Genomic DNA, 24,537 nt, shown 5'->3' with positions numbered 1-24,537 from the left:
CATATGCTAGCATGCATATGCTACCCAAACTGAAAATTACATCTCCAGCTCCAGCATAGACATACCCTTAGTATTTCACTTAAAATTGATAATTGGCCTGAGAGAAGAATTTTAACTAGCTGCCTAGGGTTAGGAAGACAAGGTGGATTTGGTGATATCTTTTATTGGACTAACTTCTGTTGGTGAGAGAGATGAGCTTTCCAGCTTACACAGAGCTCTTCTTCAGGTCAGCGTTCTGGTTAGCAAGAAACTTTCCATACGCTCAACTTATTCTTTAATTATCCACTATGGGGTTTCTTGCAACTTCTTCTGAATAATCTAGTACTGGCCACTGTCAGAGATGTCATAATGGCATCTTATCCAATCCAGAATGTGAGCTACTATGTTCCTACTCATGCTATAACCATCACAGAGAAGTGATTTTAACTGACACTTGCCACTCTGGTGCTCATTCCAACTGTACTATGTTACATGAGGAATATTTTACTGAACAGGTGATTTTTACCTCCACAATCCTGGTGATGGACGCCAGGTTCCTGCGAATTTGAAAGAGACGTGTGGGGGGAGCAGGTTTCTGACCTCCTTTCTTGGATGTTCCATCCTTGTAGACAATGAGTGGTTTGTCTTTGAACAAACTCAGCAAATGTGCAGGTTCTTTTCCTTGGGAGACCCGGATCTGTACAAATAAAGGAAAATAAATTAAAGGATTTTACATTAGTTTTGGCATGATGAAGCCCAAGGTGATGATAGATAACAGGGTAAGTAGGTTAGGAAGAATTACTAATGGCAAGCTGTCTCGGCTAAGCTAAGCACCCACAATTTCAGAGGCACTGTAGCTACAGCATTCATAAGCTCTTTTGTCACTCTTACTAACACTCATACACACAGACTAATATTTCTTACAGAATATTGGGATTGGGACTTGTACATTTAGTTTCTAAGGGATTAAAACTCTGATGGTTGCCATTTACTTTAATAAGAAAACTGTTCCTTTTTGAAAAAACACTGCCTCTTTACAGAAGTTTTATGTAGGCATTTAATTCTCCTGGAAGACTCTGGTTCTGAGGTTTAGGGGATTTGTATTTAAATGAAGTAGGAAAAACAGGTTTTTCTTCATAACCATTATTTCTAGGTCTGTATGTCTGCATGAGGATGAAAAAGGGAGCATAAATCCACCAGGCGATGGATAACTAGGCTGACAATATAAACTTTTAGTGTACATAGGAAAAGATGGCATTTAAAACTGAACTGACAAATGCCTCTAATTTTCAGGGCATCTTAATATAAAAATAACATATTTATTTATTATTGTACAGCAGGATTCTCTATTTCTTCACTTTGGAGGAAACAAAAAGATGACAACTAAAGGCTACATTCTGCCCAGAGACTTTTTTCTGTTTTCCTTCCCTCTTGCAGTATACAAGAGTAGCACACTTTAAGCATGATCTTAAGTATACCACATATGTATCAAGTACTGTATGCATCAGAGGAATGCATGATGGAGGATAGATGAGAAGAAAAGAGAAAAGAAAAGGGATGGAACAGGGAATTGGCTAAAATCTTTCTTTAAAAAAAGAGCACTACAGAAGAGAAAAGGAAGATGAGAGGAGAGAAAACAGCAAAGACGACCACTTGATACAGCTGGCAGGGGAAAGAAAACTCATTACTTCGATGCCAGAAAATCACACATCTACTTGGTGTCCTGAATGTGCAGAGCAACCAGCTTAGCCACCAGAGGGAGCTTATATGCCCACGAGCAAATCTGACACATTCCCTCAGAGACTGAAACATACATAGAAACAGAGCTCCTTAACCTCTGGTTTTTGACCTGAGACTTCTGCTTTGAGCCCTGGTACATCAGCCTACTAGCTGGGTTCTCTGCCTTTTGGGCCAGTTGTCAGATTCCCTCCCTTCCCCCTGACAATGGCTTCCCCTCAGCCAAGAAAGGGAACAGAGGGCCAGAGAAGGGAGGGTTCAACTGAGAGAGGGAAAGCGCCTCAATACCAGCCCAATACAACCCTGATCACTGCCTCTAGCAGCAGCAAAGAAGCAAACTGCTCAGCACTGCCTGCTGGAGGAAAGGCAGATAAGGAAGAGCTGGCTGCTGCTGAGGAGCCTGGCACTTGGATTCTGGGAGGAGCAGAGCCTGTGAGGTGTTGGTGAGGAGCTTGTGTGAGATGGGTGCATGCTGATGCACTGAGTGGCTGAGAACTGTCTACTGGACAGGGTGCATGGTTTCAAGCCAGTGCAAAGGAGCAAGAGGATGCCTTATTACCCTGTGTGGGCTACCCACAGCACACGAGCTTGAGCAGGGGAGGAGCAGAGCCACTGTCAGGCTCCTGCTGCTTCTCCTGTGCAGGTGAGTAGGGAGAGAACAGGCAAGGATGGGGAATGGGAAGAGCCGTGGCATATGCAGTGAGTGCATCAGAGCAGGTAGAGAGGGGGGAGTAATCTGTGCCAACAGAAGAGCTAGGAGCATGGGGGAAGCAAGAAGCAGATTGTGATGGTATTCCTACCCTCCAGCTGGGGCAGTGCACCCTTACTCTGGCTGGATTGTAGGACTGCAGTCCAACCCCAGGTTGCCAGGCCAGGTGTTCAGGTTTCAACTGGAATGCCCAGTCGAAAAGGGACCCTGGCAACTCCGATTGGCACTGCCAACTGGGTCGTTAAAAGTCCAGTCAGCAGCGCAGTGGAGGCCAAGGGTTAAGGCAGGCTGCCTGTCTGATCTGGCTCCACGTGGCTCCCGGAAGAGGTCACCAGGTTCTTGTGGTCCCTAGGCACATGAGTGACCAGGGAGGCTCCACATGCTGCCCTCGCCCTGAGTGCTGGCTCCCTAGTCCAACCCAAAACAATCATTTTAACAAACTGGAGAAACATTTTGATCCCCCCCCAGAGATAAAGGGCTCCTTTTCAGGCCAGCCTCAGCCTGGCCTTCCTTTTGCTCCCACAGTGTTGCAGGTGGCAGCAATGGTGGGCACTATCCCATTTCGATGTCTCACTACTGGACAGGCAGATGCAGTCAGAGAGTGAGACAACTGAATTAAATCAACTGAACCTGCCACTTGTGGATTCAAAATCATGGCAATTATCTGCAGGTTCAAAAAGAGAGGCCACACTTTAAAAATCTGCCCCAAAGACTCTAAAATGGCAAAGAGACATTGTTAGGAAATAACGTGGCAGTAACTAAAGTTTCGGTCTCTCTTTAGCGTAATGTGGATTGTAGTGCCATCTAGTGTCTAAAAAGATGGTTACATTGAAAAATGCTATAAATTATGCTAAATATTGTTTTACTTATTAAGCTTTAGCATATATATGTTGAAAGTAATTAGCTTTTAAATATTACAGTCATTGCAATTAGACGGAACTCTTTTAGCTTAATGAAAGAAAGTTACATGTTAAATAATCAATTATTTTATATTTAAGATTTCAACTAAGCAATTACATCCAGAGATTTTAACCCTCACTTAGTAGGATGTCAATAATCAATTGCTATTGATTTAACATTTAAAACTATCCTCTGCAATCTAAATTAATTATAAACTTGAGAAAAACAATGGATCTTCACACTTATACTTAAGGGATGGGAGTCAAACACTTTCCTGCTCTCATCCTCTGCCTAGTAACTGCCCTTCTCTCCCTAGTCCTCCTCCTTCTCCTCCTCTATCCCCTCTTTCAAAGGAGAGCCCTCCCACCTCCTGAGCTGCATGTCACCCCTGATGGAAGTGAAGGCTTGTCCCAGTGGGCAGCAGGTCTAACACTCCCACCTGCTATGCCTTCCCTGTTAGCCACTTCTTCAGCACAGAACTGTTTCTGGGCTCTGTGGCAGGAAGTCGACCCCCCCACCCCCAGCTACCTCTGCTGCCTCTGAGGTAGGGAGTGTGACCAGTGGGTGATGAAAGGCAGGACAGAATGAGAGGAGGCCAGTGGAGCAGGAGGTATTTTTAGCAGGGGAACAGTGGGTCACATCGGAACTGGCCTTGCCCCAGCCACACCTCTTAGCAGACTTTGTCCTCTCCTGCATACCACATTCCTTCAGGTAAGGAGTTGTATCTGATATCTCATCCTGCGTTTCTGCAGATGAGAGCACTACCGTAGTGCCAAATTGTGACTGGCCTTTATGCAGGTGCACAAGGGAGGAAAGGCACAAGTAATCTCCCGTGAAAGTGACAAGAACAAATCAGACCTTGAAGCAGGTGCTCTGCCTGTAGTGGTAAGTCTCTATCCCATCAATGCAAGACAGTACCTCAATGACACAATTTGGCCCCTAGCATGTCATCAGGTCTGACAGACAGCAGCTCCATAGCGTTAGCAATTCTCAGCAACTTCAAAAATGGCATGAAGGTGGCCGGGGGAAACACGCATATGCCCTAGTAAACAGCAAGGGTCAAAGTGGGCAAGGAAACCTCCAGTACAATGGCAGGTACATGATGAAAAGGTTTAAAGTGGCTGAAATGGATGGATTGGGATGGGCAGGAAGGAGGAATTCTTTGACTTTATGTTGGAAAATTCTTTTACAAAGTGATTTGTGCCATTGACAAAGCAAGTGTGAAAAACTAAAAGGCATAGGAAACAAGCCCTTTCATTAAGGACTGTGGAGAGTCTGAACTCTTTACTTGTGATCTGATCACAGGTTTCCAAATGTGCTCCACAGCTTCCCTCTGCATCGTGAGAAAAATGATGGTGATGATTATTATGAACAGTAACAATGAGAAAAGAAATACAAATTGGCCAGTTAATGTTGTAAATGTATATGGTGCTTTTCAAATATAGAAGACGACAAGTTCCCTGCTTCCAAAGCTAACAGGCGAAGTCAAGCCACGTCACAACAAGAAAGGGAGAATATGTGGGATTATTGAGGAAGTAGGGAGGATGCCTGGATCAACCACGGTTATTTCTGGTGAACTCAAATGACAAGCAATTTCATTTCATCTCCAAAGTAAGCTACAAGGGGAAGAAAATACAGCTCTGTGAGGACATGTTTGTCTACGTTCACTTCGTGCAATACAGATGTGGCCTGGCCTGGGGTGTTACTAAGGTTAGCCACCCCTTGTAAAGGAAAACTAGGTCACATTTATTGCTTAGAGAGACACAGACCTGGACAGCCTGTCCATGTAGTGACCGATCAAGCTGAACAGTCAGGAATGCAGATGCAGTCAGCTCGTCTTTGGTTGCATGCGCGCCTTGCCTGAGAGTGAAGAAGAAAGAAGCAAAGCTGAAGCCCAGTTTCAGAAGGATCCAGGACGTATATTTCAAGCAAAGCACACAATAAGTAAGTCAGCTCCTACGGCCTTTATTCAGGTGTGGGGCTGGCTAGCGCCACTTCCCCCCTCCCTTCCTTTCTCCCCACTTTTCCCCTCCCCAGTCCCCAATACTCTGTGCAGACCAGTCAGGCTGGGGGCAGCACCATGCCGGACCATGGACACAAAATTCCACTGCAGACCATTGGGAGGGTTTGAGCCAATGAGCAGAGGGGGAGGGAGGGGCTGGGTAACAAGCCTGGGAAGGTTAAAGGAGACAACAAAAGAAAGGGCAGAGGAGAAGCAGTAGCGAGGAGCTGGGGCAGAGACTGAGACACTCCCAGAGCGCAGGGGTGCAGAGTTTACACTAGGATCATCTTGCAGAGGAGCAAGCTGCTTCCAAAAAGGGACTCTTAGAGGCACACTGCCTGGAGCTGACAGGACAGCTGAGACCACACTACAAGACCCACTAGTCTGTGCTCTCAGTGCAGGTGCCAGTATCAGAGTGCACAGACAGATTGGAATGACTGGGGGGTGGAGACTTCCACTGGCTCAGGCCAGAGAGTCTGTGTCTGTCTAGCCAGGCATGGTGGGATGGGTGTAGGGTGCTGTTTTGCTGCATGCAGTGCCAGAGCAAGGGAGTCTCTCTAACCCCCCGCTTGAGATCCTGACCTGCTCCTGGTTCTGCCTAGGTTAGATAAAAGTTAATGTGGTTCTTACTCCAGGGTTAACTCTGATCCCCTGGGAGGGAGGGTAGGCATTTGTGCAGGAGCATGTGGCCGGGACCCATTCCCCAACCCTGGGACCCTTGTGATATAAGACATGTGACTCATCCCACTGGTTTCAGTGGGACAACTCACATAAAGCCAGCAAATAATACAATATCCATGGGCTGAAGATCAATGCAGCCCAAACATACCATGTGTAGATGATCTGTCCTTTAGGATAAGTATAAAGTATAATGTAACAGTCACCGCCAAAAAATTCTCCATATGTCTCAGACTCCACAGGGATTCTGCCATTACTTTCAACACGCCAGACCTAGGAAACCAAAGACATCACTGGAAAATATTTGAATTCATCAGCATTCGACTTGAAGCTGAATATCAGGGAAGTGGTCAAATGACTTACTATGTTACCTTCTTGAGCAACACTTGTTTCCGGTCTCCAAATACTGTGTTAAGCTAACTACCATCAGAAAAGATCAGGTGATCCTAAATGACAGCGACTGAACCATCTTGCACTCAGCCCAGCACTGCCGACTAAATGAATGGTGGTGGGAAGTCAATTAGAAAATATTGTGCTTTCCCCTTGACATTTTGATATGACATCATGTAATGTCACTTAACACTAATCCATTCCTGTTCCTTTCCTTTACATCATAGGTTAATGGTACAACATTAATGAAATAGAATGATAAGTAGCAACAGAACTAAAATACCACAAGGGAAAGGTATGCTGCACTCCAGACAAGTACCCACTGCTGCACATATTATCCTCCACTTGATCCTGTATAGTTCAATTCTATGTCATATGATTAACGCTTGAGACCTGAGTTGCTAAAGGCTAAGGACACTATTCAACCAGGTCTAAGCCCAGGGACCCACTGGCCACTTCAAACAACAGGCAGTGCACAGAGTAATCCCATAAGGAACAAGAGGAATTCTCCCCACGAGCTGTAGAGCTGTTCTGTTATGTCAGCCCATTGGCTAATATAACCCTCTGTTGCCCCAACGTTTCCTCACCATGGGGGCAAAGACTCGAGGATTTGCAGTCATGTTTAGAACTCTACACAGTGCACATCGTACCATCTTGCCCTCTCTGAGTCCAGTCCTCAGAGCTGGGCAATGGAACCCACTGATTCTGCTTCTGTGAGAGATCTCTCTAGCCATGAGTTGAAGACTGCCTTCAAAGAACAGACTTGGTGTATGAAGGACTTACAGATATAGAGTGAATGAGTAAAATTCCCATTGACTTTTGACTACTGGGATTTCACCCATACTCTTTAATAGGTAGGTTTTCAAGTAGAGAGAAGGGAGAAGTGTCACTTTAGAATAAGTGTCATATTAAAAGTAAGGCTTGGAAGGATAAATTTATCAGTAAATGTCGATAACCATCGATTTCACCATATACGAACAAACTGTCAAACATTTCCATCAATAATACCTGAAATTTACAGATAGGCAAAGTAGGAAACGTGCTGCTTGAGAACTTATTATCATTTAATTTAAAGCTATTAATGTTGTACACTTTGATATGTGATGTTGACAATTTGTGTTTAAATGGTTTATAAAGTCATCTCAATTTCTACTGTCATTAAATAACTGTCTGACCCCCACGATAATTTCCAGCAATTGTGACAATTTTAATAGACAAAAATTGAAAAAAGTGCTCAAAAATCACAATTCTGTGCAACTACAAAAATGTAAATAGATAAACACAATTAAAATGCTTAAAAAGAAACAGTGATATCCATTAAATTTATAAAAAAAAACACCACAAAAATCAAATTCTGCCAAGTCTAATTATGTGAGAGACGTGACAGTTCTACTTTTGTACAGAATGACTGATATAGCATTTTTCATGGGCATCAAAGCACTTTACTGAAGAACGAACTACAGCACATAGATGACATGGGGATTCATTCCCTCTCTACCAAAAGGCTCTTGAGATGTGAAGCTGCAGATTTTGCAACAAAACTGTTCAATGGTTTAAACCTGCAAAATAACAACCTATCCAGTAAAAGTAACAAGAGAATGTAGGTAGCTGAAATATATATATATATTAAAATGATAAAATTACCTCCACTTTCCCTGAACCATCATCAACCATATTATGTTGGGCAGCCATTTGTGGAGATTCATGTAACTTGGTAGCATCAAATTCAATCTGCTCAATTCTAGCCACTCTCTCAGTGACATAGACTTTCCCAAAGCCTTCGCTTTGATATTTATCTTTCCAGTCTCTGAAGAACTGTTTGAAGATTGGCGTTTCCCCTCCTTCTGGAAGCACTTGAATCTGCAGGTAAGAAATGAGTGAGGGAAAAGCCAGTACATTACTATTACTGTCCCTTTAGTGGAGCGAAGTAGAATATTTTGGGCAGCTGATAGTCCACTGGTTACAAATTGTTTTAATTTTTCTGTGGCCACTTTTTTTGTGGCCCTCTCAAATGACATGTGGCCACTGTGATCCATGCCTTTCTGACCTCCAATTTAGGCTTATTGGTAATGTTCTCAATCTGCAGGTAGCCAAAGAGTCTATCCAGAAATTAAAGCTAGTACTGCATGGAGCAATACACCTGCTGATCAAGAAAGAGCATTGAGAACGTATCACACCAGCTCTTAGCACTAAATACTGGCTGGCTATCCACTTCCAAACCCAATTCAAAGAGCTACTCCTCGTTTACAAAGTCCTATATGGACTGGGCCTTGTTGCACAAATTCGGAAGATAGTTACAATAATCAACTGGGCACAGTGGCTGACAGAACCTAGAGTCCATCTTGCCAGGTCCAGAGACAGAGCTCTCCAGGGACAGATCTGACTGCAGTGGAGCAAGCTCCTGGTGGAGATTAGGCTGACCTGAATCTGACTGCTTTTAAGGCATGCTGCATGATCTGTTTCTTCACAGAGGAGTTTTCCTAAAAGGAGGGATGAAGATGCCTCACTCCACTTCGAGTCTGATTCTTCAGACAAGAAGTTGTGATGGGGGAGAGAGCGAAGAGTAAGGATCCTATTATGGGGCATTCCACATACGAGATAAATTTCTTACTGTTGTTGGTAATCTAAAAAATGAGGTGTGGAACTGAAGCCAGGCATTGAATGAGTAAAGTTTGTACAAACTATCTTGCTTCAAATGAATGAATAAGAAGCTTTCTATATCAGTGAGCCCTTTCACTGACTTTTCAAACTTTTGGATATTTGTGTGCACCAAACATTTGGAGAGTCACACATCACAATTTATAGGCAAAGTTATGAGATTTATTTTGATCAATTAACCCCCCCCAAAAAAGCTTAACAAAATGATTGGCTAAACTGATTAATAGAACCACATGCACTTTCAACAACTGACCAAGAATAATTTATTATATTATTTATCTCACAAACGTACTGCACCTGGGTATTAGCAGGGTAGTTCATTTGTTGTATGAATTCTTCGGCAGTCTTCATGGCTGCCTTTCTCTCACGTGGGTTAGCATCTTTGCCTGATTAAAACACGCAACAAGATTACAGCAGGGAAAATGGAACACGTTCTCAGAAGGTGTAAAAGAAAAATATCTGGGAGGAGCTGCAACTGAATGAGGTATCCTTAGCATAGTTCATTCTTACACTTTGTTTGCCTCAAAGCTGCACAATGACAAAACTAAAGTCCGCTAACAGAGATAGGCAAAAAGATTCACACCACGGCAAACTGCCAAAAATCGGATTTCTACTGATTTTGAAAATGAATAAAAATAATTTGTTCACTTTTTTAAAATGTGTCTGTTGGCATTGATAGCCTGGGTCCAGATAATCAATTATCATGATGTGTGCTGTGTTTAGAAAGGCTCATCCTGTGAAAGCTCACTGGGTACCTGCACTGCTGGAAGGGGGAGGTGGTAAATAAGGTTGCTTTCCACAACCTGCCAAACCCATTGCCCATCAGCCCCACTGTTCCATAACTTGGTTAAATGAAACTCCCTATTAGCCAGACTTCGGGATGTCACATGCCATCACTTTCTTCACACATTGCTCCTTGTTGGGCTCCAAAGTTTTTTTTGACATTCCTGAAACACTGTCTGGCACTGCACTGGATCCTGGTTCTGTTCCCCACAGTGCCATCAATAATTGCACTCTGAGGCCCAGATCTGAGTCTACTGAACTGTTCTGCTGGAGCCTCAGTACATTTGATTTTGAACAAGACAGTTGCTAAAGCAGCCTGTATAGCACTGCTTTAAAGCTGTCTCCTCTGAATGTAGCTTTTGCAAGAGAGGTTGAAAGAGAGCATTGGGAAAGTGGTGCTATCCCTTTAAGGCCAGGCTGGAGCCTACAGAAAGATAGAGGAGTAGAAGCCAGGCAGGCTGCAGTGGGTGGCAGTTGCTTCCTGAGGCATCTGGAGACAAGCCTAACCTGATTCAGAGACCTGGGTGTGGACAGTAAGTTTGGCATCCTGATGAAATGATTGTGGTAATGATTCCTGGATCCAGGAACTGTGTTGTAAAGATACCTGACCTGATGAACTATTTGTTCTAATGGTCCCTGCGTTGAAGCCGTAGTAAAATGGACATGGTTAATGTGCATTGACTTCCTCTTGCCCCTGGGCTGTTAAAATGGAATCTATTGCTGCTCCACTTTGGCAATTCTAGGAGGGACACACCAGAAATGCCACACCAGGCCGCCAGGAACGGCCTGCAACTTCACAGTCATTGCTGCTCCCAGTACAAGCATGAGGACTGAGACAATAATAGACTCACTGGATAATAAGGGTTATAACCAACTGCGTTGCTAATATAAGTCAACAAAGAGAGGACTCTTGGAGCAGCACCAGTGCACCCAAGGGGACACATGGGTGCTTCCCAGCTCTTCGCTATTTAAAAGATGCCTGGACCTGTGCAGGTGAGATTTTAGTCTGGCAAAATGTTTTCAATACTTCCTGGATTGGCAGCAGATGACTGGCGATGTATTATTTTTAATGCAAATGCTACAAATCAACTTTATTAAGAACTGTGCTCAGTCAGAGAACAGAACACGCTTTATATTGGATCTAATGGGAGCTCTGAAATCTGCCCAGCTTCAAGGAGTTCAGGTATTCTTGATTTTCCAATACTGTTCTATTACAGGGAAATGTGCATCAACGTAGCTCCAGACACTGTTGCAAGCACCTATGTTGGCAGAGAGAAATGTTTAAAACAAGCAAAGAAGCAATAAAGTGAAGATAAACATGTGCTTTTAATGATACGTGACGTTGCGATTCAGTGCTGGTGTTACAACCTCCAATCTGTATCTAACAATACCATGTATGTGAGAGCAAGGTATAGTTTACATTAATTATTAAGCACTCAGCCTCTGGATTTTGTCCCTGACCATGATTTGCCATTGCACAAACAAGGGTCTACATGATTCTTTCTGCTTTCTTCATAACTGCTGTTCAGATCTTAGGCACAAAGCTGATAAATACCCAAGATACATAGACTGGACTCAATCCTGGCAAACCCATCCTCATGTGAGCAGTCCTTAGCCACTGACAAAACTGAGAAAGGACTGCTCAGGCAAGAAAGGGTTTGTAGGATGCCATGCTCAGGCAGTATGTGGCCCATCTGTGTACCCACATGTGCTTTGTGCACTCCCCAGGTTCTGGCAGCATTGGTTCCTGAGCAAACTCTCTAGTCACTGAGAAGCAGTGTTGGTCATCTCTTACCTTTCCACACAAAGATCTTTCCTGCAGCACCATGGTCCAAAATGAAACACTCTTCAGACAAAAGCATAGCCCTAGAGAAGGGGTTTTCCTCTGCAACCACCAACACCTTCATGGACCCACTTGCATCTGACACCTGATGACGCAGTAATTTCAGATTTAGATCAGCCCAAGCTTTCACACCCAGCTCCCCTCCCCAAAGTACATTAGCTATTGCTTTACTAATCCTGGAAAAGTGGCTTCATATAATCCGTGCATTACTGGAAAGCTGTGACAGCTAATGAGAACTTTTTAAAAAATTGTTTAATTTCTCATTACATCCAACAGAGGGAGCTATGCCATTACCATTGTGATTTTTATCAGCTTCCTTTCTCACAATCTTATTAATAAATCACTTTCTACCCCACCCCTGCTTAAATACACGTTCTATGAATACCTTATATAATTAAAAACATGTGGATCATTCAAAATTGATAATTGTGGCTAATACACCTACACTCATGAATTATTCTTATGCAATGGGAATTAGTCATTTAAAGCCTGCTCTAGCTACTGATTCGCATGCACAACTAACAGTAGGTACAGTCACTTGGAGGTGCAAAAAGGGAGGCTGGCTTAAAGCCCCTCCTTGGATCAGGGCCACAGTTTTGAACAGCATGGTTAAAAACATTTCCTAGACCAAATCTTTGGTTAGCATAAATTATTATAGCTCTGTTGAATTTAACTTGAGCTATACTAACAGACGTTTTGGAGCATGAGCTTTCGTGGGTGAATACCCACTTCGTCAGATGCATGTAGTGGAAATTTCCAGGGGCAGGTATATATAAGCAAGCAACCTAGAGATATCTCTAGCTTGCTTGCTTATATATACCTGCCCCTGGAAATTTCCACTACATGCATCTGACGAAGTGGGTATTCACCCACGAAAGCTCATGCTCCAAAACGTCTGTTAGTCTATAAGGTGCCACAGGATTTTTTGCTGCTTTTACAGATCGAGACTAACACGGCTACCCCTCTGATACTTGAGCTATACTGATTTACACCAGCGGCTGCAAACTGAAGGAAATAACAGGTGTCTACAGCCTAAAAACAGCTTAGCATACAAGGGATATTGTATGTCTGAACATTACTGTTTCAGTATATCTAGCCACAAAAGAAATAGAAAACTTTGGTACTTACCATGTATAGTTTAGCAATTCTCCTGTTTGTGATATCAGCTGCCTCATCATCATTATCATTACCCTCAGGAAGCAGTGGCTTAGTCCCTAAAACCTGTATACCAGAAGAAAAACAACTTCGCTGTAAAGGCAACATGGGTTTCTTAGTAAAGGTACTTACATATTTTTAATACCTGGTAATTCAGCAATTAGACTGGATCATCTCTATATATTATTCTGAAGAAATATAAATCCCATCTGTTGGCTGGCTTGACTGCAAACATACAGGTGTGTTGAAGCACCTATGCCAGATTTGCAGCAGTATGGCACATTGCTATGTGCTGTCTTTCCCACATGCCAGCTCCTTGGTTTTGGGTACGTTGGGAAGGGAATTCACTGAGAGAGCCAGGCCACAAGATAATTAAGAACCAACTTCATTTTTCACCTTCCTGGTGCTTTCTGTTTGTTTCTCTGCATTCCAGTTTTGGTCATTCTTGCTTTGGCATTGCCAGACACTGAGCAGACCCTGATGTTTGGTTACTAAACAAAAGACATCCACCTCTGGGGGGTCATGTTAGTAGAGCTAGTTGAAATTTTCCCCCAAAAAATGTTTTATTAGAAAATGTAGATTCGTTTAAACAAAAATGTTTTGATGCATCTCCCGATTCAAATAATTTTTGAAAAAAATGTCAGAATTGTTAAAATATCCTGTTTCAACATTTTCAAAAAAAAAAGCTTCATTTTTCAAGTTAAAATGACTTTTCATTTCACAATTTTAGTTAATTTGTACTTAAAAAGGGTTAAAAATAAAAAAGTCAAAACTGAAACAAAAATTTTTGAAATTATCTAAACAAAATGTTTCAGTTGATCCAATCAATTTTTTAACAGATTATTAGTTTGTGAAAACTTTCAAGATTTCAATTTTCTGTCCCATTTCAGGTGGGGAAAATTTTTCTAAATCTCAAATACTCTCATGGGATGAAAAACCCATTTCCCACTCAGCTCTGTTACCTAGTTAACCCCCTGTACTTTAAGTGGCCAGTTTTACACCAGGGCTAGTTTTATACTAATGTACCTTTAAAACAAATTCACAATGCTACATTAAGAGTATACATTAAGACTGAAATGTCCAGGTATTCACTGAGAGAGACAAGGCAAGTGAGGTAATGACTTTTATTTGACCAACTTCTGTCAGGGGAAGGTACAAGCTTTCAAGCTTCACAGAACTTTTCTTTGGGTCTGGGATTGTTGTAGCCATGCTGGTCCCAGATATGAGAGAGACAAGGCAGGTGAGGTAATGACTTTTACTGGACCAACTTCTGTTGGTGGAAGGTACAAGCTTTGGAAGGTCCCCAGACCTGAAGAAGAGCTCTGTGAAGCTTGAGAGCTTGTACCTTCCCCTGACAGAAGTTGGTCCAATAAAAGATATTACCTCACTTACCTTGTCTCTCCCACATCCTGGGACCAACATGGCTACAACACCACTACAGGTATTAACTGGCTTTTTGACTGATTGTCAGCAGGGCCGGCGCTTCCATTAGGTGACCCTAGGTGGTTGCCTAGGTCCCCAGGATTCGGGGGGCGGCATTTTGTGCACTCCCCATGGGATGCACGGGAGCTTCCGGTTCTGCTCCCGTCACGTCGCCAAAGAAGGACCTTCTGCTGATGTGCCACGGAAAACAGCAGCAGGCAATTGAGCAGCTCAATGACTGCCGCTGTCGCCTGTGGCATTTTGGCGGAGCGTCCTTCTTCGGCAGTGCGATGGGAGTGGAACCGGAAGCTCCTGTGCGCCCCATGGGGAGCGCACAAAATGCCGCTCCCTGAATTCTGCCTAAGGCACCAGAAACTCTGGCACCGCTCCTGATTGTCAGACCCTCTTCTAACAACCCTCATTTTAATAAGGTATTTCCTTTTTGATTCACATATGGCCAAATCCAGCAAGCCTTACTCAGGCAAATAATTTCAATGGGATTACTCTCATGAGTAAGGGCACCAGGATATGGTTTAGTATCTGATAATGAACTGTTAAAATCAAATATGTCAGTAAAAACTTTTCTGTTGACAGTAGATTTGCACAGAGCCATGCTAAAACACTGTAAATATTTGATTACAGGGATGCGGCACAAAGCACATGATTGCAAAGAGTTCGGAGGAAAAACATCATAAATATTTAATAAAAATCATCAGCCATCTGTATGATTTTCTGTCTTGACAATATCATGTAAGCTGGATATGATTGTCCTAGGTTAACCTCAAGTAGTTCACTTCTAACTGGATAAAAAGCAAGAAAACAATGCTCTTAGCCTTTAAAGAGATGTTCCCATTAGCTTTTCCACAGCTAATAGGGTTCACTGTATGGATTTACAATGGCTGCAGATTTAATGATATTTAAGGTAATTAGGAGTAAATTTTCAGATTGGTGTACAGGCCGCGTAGCTGAATGACACGTTATAATCAATGGGAATATATGGCAATAACTGGCAGAACTGAAAATACTCCCCATCACGCACTTTCACATTAAGTTATAGCTATTCAAGGTATGAAGCCTCAACAGGCTATGACCATTGTCTTTTTTTACAGAAAAGTCAGACAAGAATAGGCATATGTCTTTATGTAAGCAGATATGGGATATATTTGAGGCTATGTAATACTGAAATGTCTGTGAAGATCATTCTAGAGGATAACGTGCTTATATTAATAAAATCTTCTTCCACTCAAACTTAACAATGAAGATTTAATTTAGGATGACCCCTTCAATCAGGGCAGGCTAAGTACAATTCTGCTGCTCATTACTCATACAACAGGGATAACACCATTTCATCACCCCACACTCAATACAAACAGATTTAACTGTTTTTATTAAAGCTAAGGTTAAAATTAGCTAATACACAGGTTAAGGAAAGAATTTCTATACATCTTGGTATAATGCTTAAGTTATCCAAAAGTACTAAGTTTGGTTTAAAAGTCATAAAATACACATAATACATAATCTGCAATATCTCAAATTAAGGTTAATAAATGTAAGATACGGTTAAAATATTAGCATCCAAATATTTGGGTACATCACTCATAAAAAGTTATACCAAGTGTAGCTTATGGGAAGCAAGTATAGCAATGAGTGTAGATTGTCCCTCAGTAACTGAGCATTGAGGGTAGATTGTTTCTCAGGCCTGGTCTACACTACGCGTTTAAACCGATTTTAGCAGCGTTAAACCGACTTAACGCTGTACCCGTCCATACTACGAGGCCCTTTATATCGATATAAAGGGCTCTTTAAATCGGTTTCTGTACTCCTCCCCGACGAGAGGAGTAGCGCTAAAAGCAGTATTACCATATCAGATTAGGGATAGTGTGGCCGCAAATCGACGGTCTTGGCCTCCAGGCGGTATCCCACAGTGCACCACCGTGACCGCTCCGGACAGCAATCCGAACTCAGATGCAGTGGCCAAGTAAACAGGAAAAGCCCCGCGAAATTTTGATTTTCATTTTCTGTTTGCCCAGCGTGGAGCTCTGATCAGCACGGGTGGCAATGCAGTCCCAAATCCAAAAAGAGCTCCAGCATGGACCGTACGGGAGATACTGGATCTGATCGCTGTATGGGGAAACAAATCTGTTCTATCAGAGCTCTGTTACAGAAGATGAAATGCCAAAGTGTTTGAAAAAAAAATCTACAGGCTACATAGTGCTGCGTGACAAGCGTAACGGGAAGCCAGAGACTCAAATGGAAGCTCATGGAGGGAGGGAGAGGGTACTGAGGACTCCAGCTATCCCACAGTCCCCAGCAGTCTCCGAAAAGTATTTGCATTCTTGGCTGAGCTCCCAACGCCTGTAGGTTCAAACACATTGTCTGGCGTGGTTCCGGGAATAGCTCGTCAATTTACTCCCCTCCCACCATGTGAAAGAAAAGGGAAAGAAATCATTTCTTGACTTCTTTCAATGTCACCTTATGTCTACTGAATGCTGCTGGTAGACACGATGCTGCAGCAGTGAAGAGCAGTATCTGCTCCTCTCCCATCCCCGGTAGCAGAGGGTACAATATGACTGATATCCGTCATCACCATCAGCCCGTGAGTGCTCCTGGCTGGCCTCAGGTGAGGTCGGCTGGGGGCACCTGGGTAAAGATAGGAATGGTTCCTGGTCATTCCCAGTAGATGAGACAGAACAGCTGGTAACTGTCCTCATCATAGCAACTGGAGCTCCCTTTCCTGTGTAAAGAAAAGATTCTGTACTGCCTGGACTATCATAGCAGCGGGATGCTGGGCTCCTCTCCTCCGCACCGCTTAATGTCCTGCCTGGATTGTCATAGCACCGGGAGGCTGCCTCCCCCTCATTTTATCTCACTAACAAATCACTGTTTCTTATTTCTGCATTTTTTATAACTTCATGACACAAATGGGGACACTGCCACGGTAGCCCAGGAAGGTTAGGGGAGGAGGGAAGCAACGGGTGGGGTTGTTGCAGGGGCAGCCCCCGTGAATGGCATGTAGCTTATCATATCTGCAGGATCTGACACGGAGCAGCTGAGCTCTCTGATACACTGCTTCTCTAGTACACTTGCCCCATATTCTAGGCAGGACTATTTTTAGAAACCATAAAGGAAGGATTGACTCGGGGAGTCATTCCCAGTTTTGCTTTTGCGCCCTCGGCCAATCTCAGCCAGGGGCACCCATGATAGCAGCAGACAGTACAGAAAGACAGATAACCGTCATCTCATTGCCAATTTACACCGGCAGCAGACGGTACAGAATGACTGGTAACCGTCTCTGCTATCATGCAAAAGCAAATGAATGCTGCTGTGTAGCGCTGGAGTATCGCCTCTGTCCGAGGCATCCAGTACACATACGGTGACTTAAAAAAAAAAAAAAAAAAAAAACCTGAACGGGCTCCATGGTTGCTGTGCTATGGTGTCTGCCAGGGCAATTCAGGGAAAAAGGGCGTGAAATGATTGTCTGCCGTTGCTTTCCCGGAGGAAGGAATGACTGACGACATTTACCCAGAACCACCTGCGACAATGATTTGTGCCCCATCAGCCACTGGGCTCTCAACCCAGAATTCCAATGGGTGGGGGAGACTGCGGGAACTATGCGATAGCTATGGAATAGCTACCCACAGTGCAACGCTCCGGAAATTGACGCTAGCCTCGGAACATGGAAGCATACCGCCGAATTAATGTGCTTAGTGTGGCCGCGTGCACTCGACTTTATACAATCTGTTTTAGAAAACCGGTTTACGTAAAATCGGAATAATCCCGTAGTGTAGACGTACCCTCAGTAACAGAAATGAGATGAAATTTAATAGTGCAAAGTGCAAGGTCATGCACTTAGGGACTAACAAGAATTTTTGCTATGAACTGGCGAGTTATCACTTGGAAGTGACAGAGGAGGAGAAAGACCTGGGTGTACTGGCTGATAATAGGATGACTATAAGCTGCCAACATGATGCAACAGTGAAAAAGGCTAATGCAGTCCTAAAATGCATCAGGTGAGGTATTTCCAGTAGAGATAGGGAAGTGTTATCACCATTATACAAGGCACTGGTAAGACCTCACCTGAAATACTGTGTGCAATTCTGGTCTTCCATGTTTAAGAAAGATGAATTCAAACCGAACAGGTGCAGAGAAGGACTACTAGGATGATCCGAGGAACGGACCGTACCTTATGAGAGGAGATTTAAGGAGCCTGGCTTGTTTAATCTAACTAAATGAAGGCTGAGGGAAGATATGGTTGCACTCTATAGATATATCCCAGGGATAAACACCAGAGAGGCAGAGTTATTTATCTTAAGGGTCTGTGTTGGCGCAAGAACAAATTGGTATAAACTGGCCATCAACAAGTTTAGGCTTGAAATTAGATGAAAATTTCTAACCATCGGAGGAGTAAAGTTCTGGAACAGTCTTCCAAGGGAAGCATGGGGCATGGCTGCTGAAAGGAACTCAAGGAATGCAAACTAGTCACAAGCTAGAATCGCAAAGGGGCATACTTGGGTGTGTGCCAGGATTTAAATAGGAAGGTGACATCTGGTCAAGATGATCCGGGGAATCGTGGAACGCACACTGGGAAAAACACAGGCTGGTCCAGGTGTGAAATAGTGCAGTGTGGGATACAGAGGGAGGACTGCCTGAAGTAATATAGTCAATCCTAAACAGGGATACATCCTCAAGAACCTTCTAGTGGTATAATTTATTCTAGAATATATGTCACTTCCCACATGGATTAAAGTGGGACAAGACACCAGATAAATCGAAAGAACTTGTGTGTGTGAACACCAAGCAGTGTATGCTGAAAAAATTAATTACACCAAACAAAAATCCCTCTCCCATGTAGGTAAAGCCTCATTTTGTTATGGGAAGGGGAACGTTGTTAAACTGGAGAATGTTCAGAAAAGAGCCAGACTGAGATGAATGATTAAAAGGTTGGATTAAAGGATAGGAAAACATGCCTAACCCTCAGTTAGAGCCTGACTTTGTACTGAACAGGAGAGTTAATATCCTTTGCAAACTTTACTTAATGTTTCCATTAGCTGTGCAAACATGTAATCCCTTTCTGAATCCTGTTCAAGGAGCTCAATCTATTTCATATAACACAGGTTAAGAAGTGATTTGATTAGAATCCATGGGTGGCGGGTGAATACCTCCTTCTGAGATGCTAGCCCACCAGCCCCACCCCTTTCACCTGAGGCCCTGCCCCCACGGCCGGAGGAGCCCTGAGCATCTCCCCCCATCCCCCCCCACACACACAGCTGGAGAAGCCTGACTCACATCCTGCAGCCCACCTGTCCCAGCCACCCCAACCTGCCAGCCAGCCTGAGACCAGCCCCAGAGCTGGTCCACCAGCTGGCCCCAGCACCAGGCCTAGTGCCTCCCTGGGCTGCTGACCCGACCCCCGAGCCGGCCCAAGCACTGGGCCCTGGCCACTGGTGGGCCTGAGCTCCAGGCTGCCAGCTGGAGTTCAGCCCCCACTGGTTTAAGGAGATGGGGGAAGGAGGGCAGGGCCTTGGGGGCGGAACATGGGCGGGGCCACGGCCTGAATTAAGGGAGGCTTAACCTGCCCTGGCCTTTGATACCCATTGCCCATGTCAGTATCTGTAAATTCCTACATGAGGAAGAGAAATTTGATAATAAAGGGCTCTTCAGTCCAGCAGACAAAAGTATAACAAGATCCAGTGGCTGGAAATTGATGCTAGACAAATTCAGCCTAAAAATAACATGCCCATTTTAACAGTGAGATAATTAACCACTGAAACAACTTAGCAATGGTTGTGATGGATTCTCCATCACTGGCAATTTTTAAATCAAGATTGGATGTTTTTCTAAAATACATACTCTAGTTCAAATAGGAATTAATTCAGGGAATTCATCTAGCCTGTGTTGTACAGGAGGTCAGATTAGATGATCACAGTGGTCCCTTCTTGCTTTATAATCTATGAATAAAATACAACAGTATAAGGTCTTTATCTTGGTTATAACTATGTTCACATTATAGATTATACTACAAAATTTAAAATCCCATACACGCCCCTTACCAAAACAGTGATACTGATATAAAAAACATGTGGAGGCCAGGCCTAAATCAACTTTATAATGTTTTACTTGATCTACAATGATTAAATGAACCATATTTATGTCAGGTTCACAATACCCTGCTTCCTAACAGGGTTAGTGTCTGGTGGGTGCAGGCACTGTATGACTCTGTCAACATCATCTCCTTTATTGCTTCTGGGAACTGAAAAGGGAAGAAAAAAATGCTCTGCAAAGTCAGTTGAGTGGAAATAATTTAGTATGATGCTATAAAAGTGACACTTTTATCAATAAGATAACAAAGCCTGTACTGAATTTTGGTGTACCAGAGATAGTAGGTTAATCAGAATTTTGTTGTATAATTATATCTGCATATGGGTAGCTAGACTGTTGTTCCACATAATTCTTCACCTTTTTATAGCAGTAGTCTCTGTGCTGTACATCAAAAGGAAAACTAGTCGTGCCACTGCGGTTTACTAGCTGCAGTGAAAAGGCTCTCTCAGGCCATTAATCTTTCAGCAGAGCTACCCAATGAAGCCATTTAGGTAAATGGGAATTTTTTTTTATGGCCCTGATATACGTACATTTCCAATTCAGTAGTGAAAACTGTGATAGCTGGTCACATAGGACCTGATTCTATAAACTCTTACACAAGCAGTCCCACTAAAGTTTGTATTCCTTTGGTTGGAACTGAAGCCCCATAATCCTTACTTAACACCACAGGTACCGTGGAATTCAATAACTCTTTACTCTTCTTGCAGTCACCTAGAAGGGAATTCTACCTCCCAGAAAACATTTTCGATTGGTTGGGGGGAAAGGCCCTTATCTGGGGAGTCCCTGAACATCCTTCAGTGAACGGGGAAGAGTAGGAATTGGCCACCTGCTTCCTTCTGAAGACCATGAAGGGACCATTGGATCCAAGGAGGTGAAGTCAACCTGAAGACAAAAATGTTTGTGAAGGGATAGCTTTTGAGGTAGACAACAAGTTGGCTGTCAATGGCATCAAACCATGACTCATGAGGTGTTTGTGAACCTGAAATGCAGTTTGAGATTTTAATGGAACTCTGAATTCTCCCTGATTTCTGATGGTTTCATGTTTCTACTCCGAAATATTTGAGGTACAACTTAAATTTTCAGCAGTGTTATCTGTTCTTGTTTAATCACCCTACCTCGGGGCTTGGCTACACTGGAGAGTTGCAGCCCCGGTGGTGGGTTTACAGTGCTGCAACTTAGTAACTGTCCACACCTGCAAGGCACATCCAGTGCTGCAACTCCCTGGCTGCAGCGCTGGCTGTACACCTGGTCTGCTTGGGGTGTAACGATTGCAGCGCTGGTGGCCACCAAAAGCACTGTTATTGGCCTCCAGGGTATTAGGATGTATCCCAGAATGCCTGTTCACAACAAACCGGAAGAATGGCTGAACTCTGAGCTCCCTCGAGCTGCTTATCTAAAAAACAAGCACAGCTTCTGTTTGCTGGAGCAAGCGGAGGCAGGCAGGGGAATTGCTTTGGAAGGTTCACAGCTGTTTGCTTGAAGAGAGAAGTCACACGGCAGAGAGGGAGGGGGGAGTCCATGTTGAGCACCTGCTTATGTGGTCTGAAGGCTATTTAGGAGTGCATAATTTGCATTTAGTGAATAAGAGAGGGGTGGGGGAAGGGCTCGAAACTTTTAAATTGATTGCAGGTTGGTGATGTGTATCTTCCAGTCCTTAGAACTTGCAAGGCAGGGAGCTGACAGATCCAAAAATCCACTCTCTCTCTCTCCCCCATGTTCCCTCTCACCCCCATCTTTTGAAAAGCACGTTGCAGCCACTTGAACGCTGGGATAGCTGCCCACAATGCACCCTCAGGGTTTGGCTACACTTACATTTGTACAGCGCTGGGAGTTACAGCTGTCTTCGTACAGCTGTGTAGGGAAAGCGCTGCAGTGTGGCCACTGACAGCTACCAGCGCTGCAGTGTGGCCACATTTGCAGCGCTGTTGGGAGTGGTGCATTGTGGGTAGCTATCCCACAGAGCACCTCATCCCATTTTGGCGCTGTGGGTTGTGGGAAGGGGACGGAAGGGTGCGGGTCATTCTGCTTCCTGTCCCAACGCCCTGTGGTGCATCGCTTCACATCCCAGCAGTTTGGCGCCATTGTGAGTCTGCAGCGCGATTTCTGTTAGAAATGGAGCCCGAGCTGCTGAGGACTTTGCTGATGAATGTTGCCAGCACATCACGTTTGGCAGTTGAGCTATTCCTTCAGCTCCAAAGTGACAGTGAGGAGTCCGACAATGATATCGATTCGCCTGATGCGCATGACACTAAATTGCTTGTGGCAGTAACGGACGTGCTCAGCACCGTGGAACGCCGCCTTTGGGCTCGGGAAACAAGCACTGAGTGGTGGGATCACATCGTCCTGCAAGTCTGGGATGATGAGCAGTGGCTGCAGAACTTTCGGATGAGAGAAGCCACTTTCATGGGACTGTGTGCTGAGCTCGCCCCCACCCTGCGGCGCAAGGACACGAGATTGAGAGCTGCCCTGCCAGTGGAGAAGTGGGTGGCTATTGCAATCTTTTGGAAGATGGCAACTCCAGACAGCTACCGATCGGTCGGGAACCAGTTTGGAGTGGGAAAGTCGACCGTTGGAATAGTGTTGATGCAAGTTTGCAGGGCCATTAATCGCACCCTGCTAAGAAGAACCGTGACTCTGGGGAACGTGCAGGACATTGTGGATGGCTTTGCACAAATGGGTTTCCCTAAGTGTGGAGGGGCGACAGATGGGACGCATATTCCTATTCTGGCACCACCCCACCTGGCATCTGAGTACATTAATCAGAAGGGGTATTTCTCTGTGGTTCTCCAAGCGCTTGTGGATCACCGTGGGCGTTTCACTGACATTTACTCAGGATGGCTTGGAAAGGTGAATGATGCACGCATCTTTCGGAACAGTTCCCTGTTCAGGAAGCTGCAGGCCGGGACTTTTTTCCCAGACCGCAAGATCACAGTAGGGGACGTCGAAATGCCCATTGTGATCCTTGGAGACCCCGCTTACCTGTTAATGCCATGGCTCATGAAACCGTATACAGGAAAGCTTAACAGGAGCAAGAACCGGTTCAACTACAGGCTGAGCCAGTGCAGAATGACTGTGGAGTGTGCTTTCGGCCGTTTAAAGGGACACTGGAGGTGTCTTTATGGGAAGCTAGACTTGGGGGAAAGCAGCATCCCCGCGGTTATATCCGCGTGCTGTACCCTCCATAATATTTGTGAAGGGAAGGGTGAAACATTCAGTGAGGAATGGACCTCCGAGGTTTAATGCTTGGAGGCTGAATTTGCACAGCCAGAGAGCAGGGCTACTAGAGAGGCCTAGCACAGGGCTACAAGGATTAGGGATGCCTTAAGGGAGCAATTTGATGCTGAAAGCCAACAGTAATGTTTGGTGCCTTGCACGGGAGTGAAGTGCAGTGGTTACAATGATTTGCAGTGCCTGTTTTTCCCTTGGGGTACAGTATTTTTCACTTTCTGCAATAATAAAAAATGTTTTAAAAGCCAAGAATCATTTATTCAAAATACAATACATAAAAGGGCAGGGGAGTAGGGTGCTGAACTGTACATTCAGAGGTTTGAATATGTCCTGCCTGGATTGCTGTGCAATGCCTGCTGCACTTCAGGATTAATATGCTGCATGGTGACGGGGGTTGAGTGCATAGGGTAAGGGTCGTAATTCTCAGGGCTGGTAGGTGAACGTACAGGTGTTGGGGGCAGCTGGTGGTGGTAAGAACCAGGATGCTGGAGAAGGGGGTTTTGAGCAAACACTGGGGAACAAGGGAGAGAGCTTGTGGGGGGGGCGGCGGTTAGCACGGTAGTGATCTGCCTGCATGGCTATGAGTGACTGCATACAGTTTGTTTGGTGCGCCAGGAGGCTTATCAGCTGCTTTGTGCTTTTCTTGGTAGCCAATTCCTTTCTCCTGCTTTGTGTTTCCCTCCACTGATGCATTTTCTCTCTCCAGTCCTGCAGCCTCTTATTCTCTCTGGCGTACTGATTCATAACTGCTTTCACCAAATCTTCTTTGCTTTTCCTTGGTTTCCGCCTCAAGTTCTGTAGTCTTTCAGCAAGCTGTGATAGGGCCGGAGGATTCAAAGACACTTAAAGAAAACAGAAATAGAAACATTTAATACAGAGGCTGCATTGTTTATAATCACAGTGAAGGAGTTTGTAGACTATTTGTAGCATCATTTACACATAGCAAACATAGCA

The 24,537-nt window shown here is 44.2% G+C and overlaps 1 protein-coding gene across 1 annotated transcript in view; it reads right to left on the bottom strand.

The window, feature by feature from the left end:
* The window catches only part of SCIN (scinderin), a 154,688-nt gene that overhangs the window by 14,038 nt on the left and 116,113 nt on the right, over positions 1 to 24,537 (bottom strand). The window contains 7 exon segments of the mRNA XM_050938788.1: positions 506 to 676; positions 5,095 to 5,185; positions 6,157 to 6,278; positions 8,040 to 8,255; positions 9,351 to 9,439; positions 11,632 to 11,764; positions 12,808 to 12,900. Coding sequence (XP_050794745.1) covers positions 506 to 676; positions 5,095 to 5,185; positions 6,157 to 6,278; positions 8,040 to 8,255; positions 9,351 to 9,439; positions 11,632 to 11,764; positions 12,808 to 12,900 — 915 coding nt within the window.

This window comes from Gopherus flavomarginatus, chromosome 2, assembly GCF_025201925.1.
Source record: "Gopherus flavomarginatus isolate rGopFla2 chromosome 2, rGopFla2.mat.asm, whole genome shotgun sequence".
Lineage (NCBI taxonomy): Eukaryota > Metazoa > Chordata > Testudines > Testudinidae > Gopherus > Gopherus flavomarginatus.
This window is presented reverse-complemented; position numbering and strand designations above follow the sequence as displayed.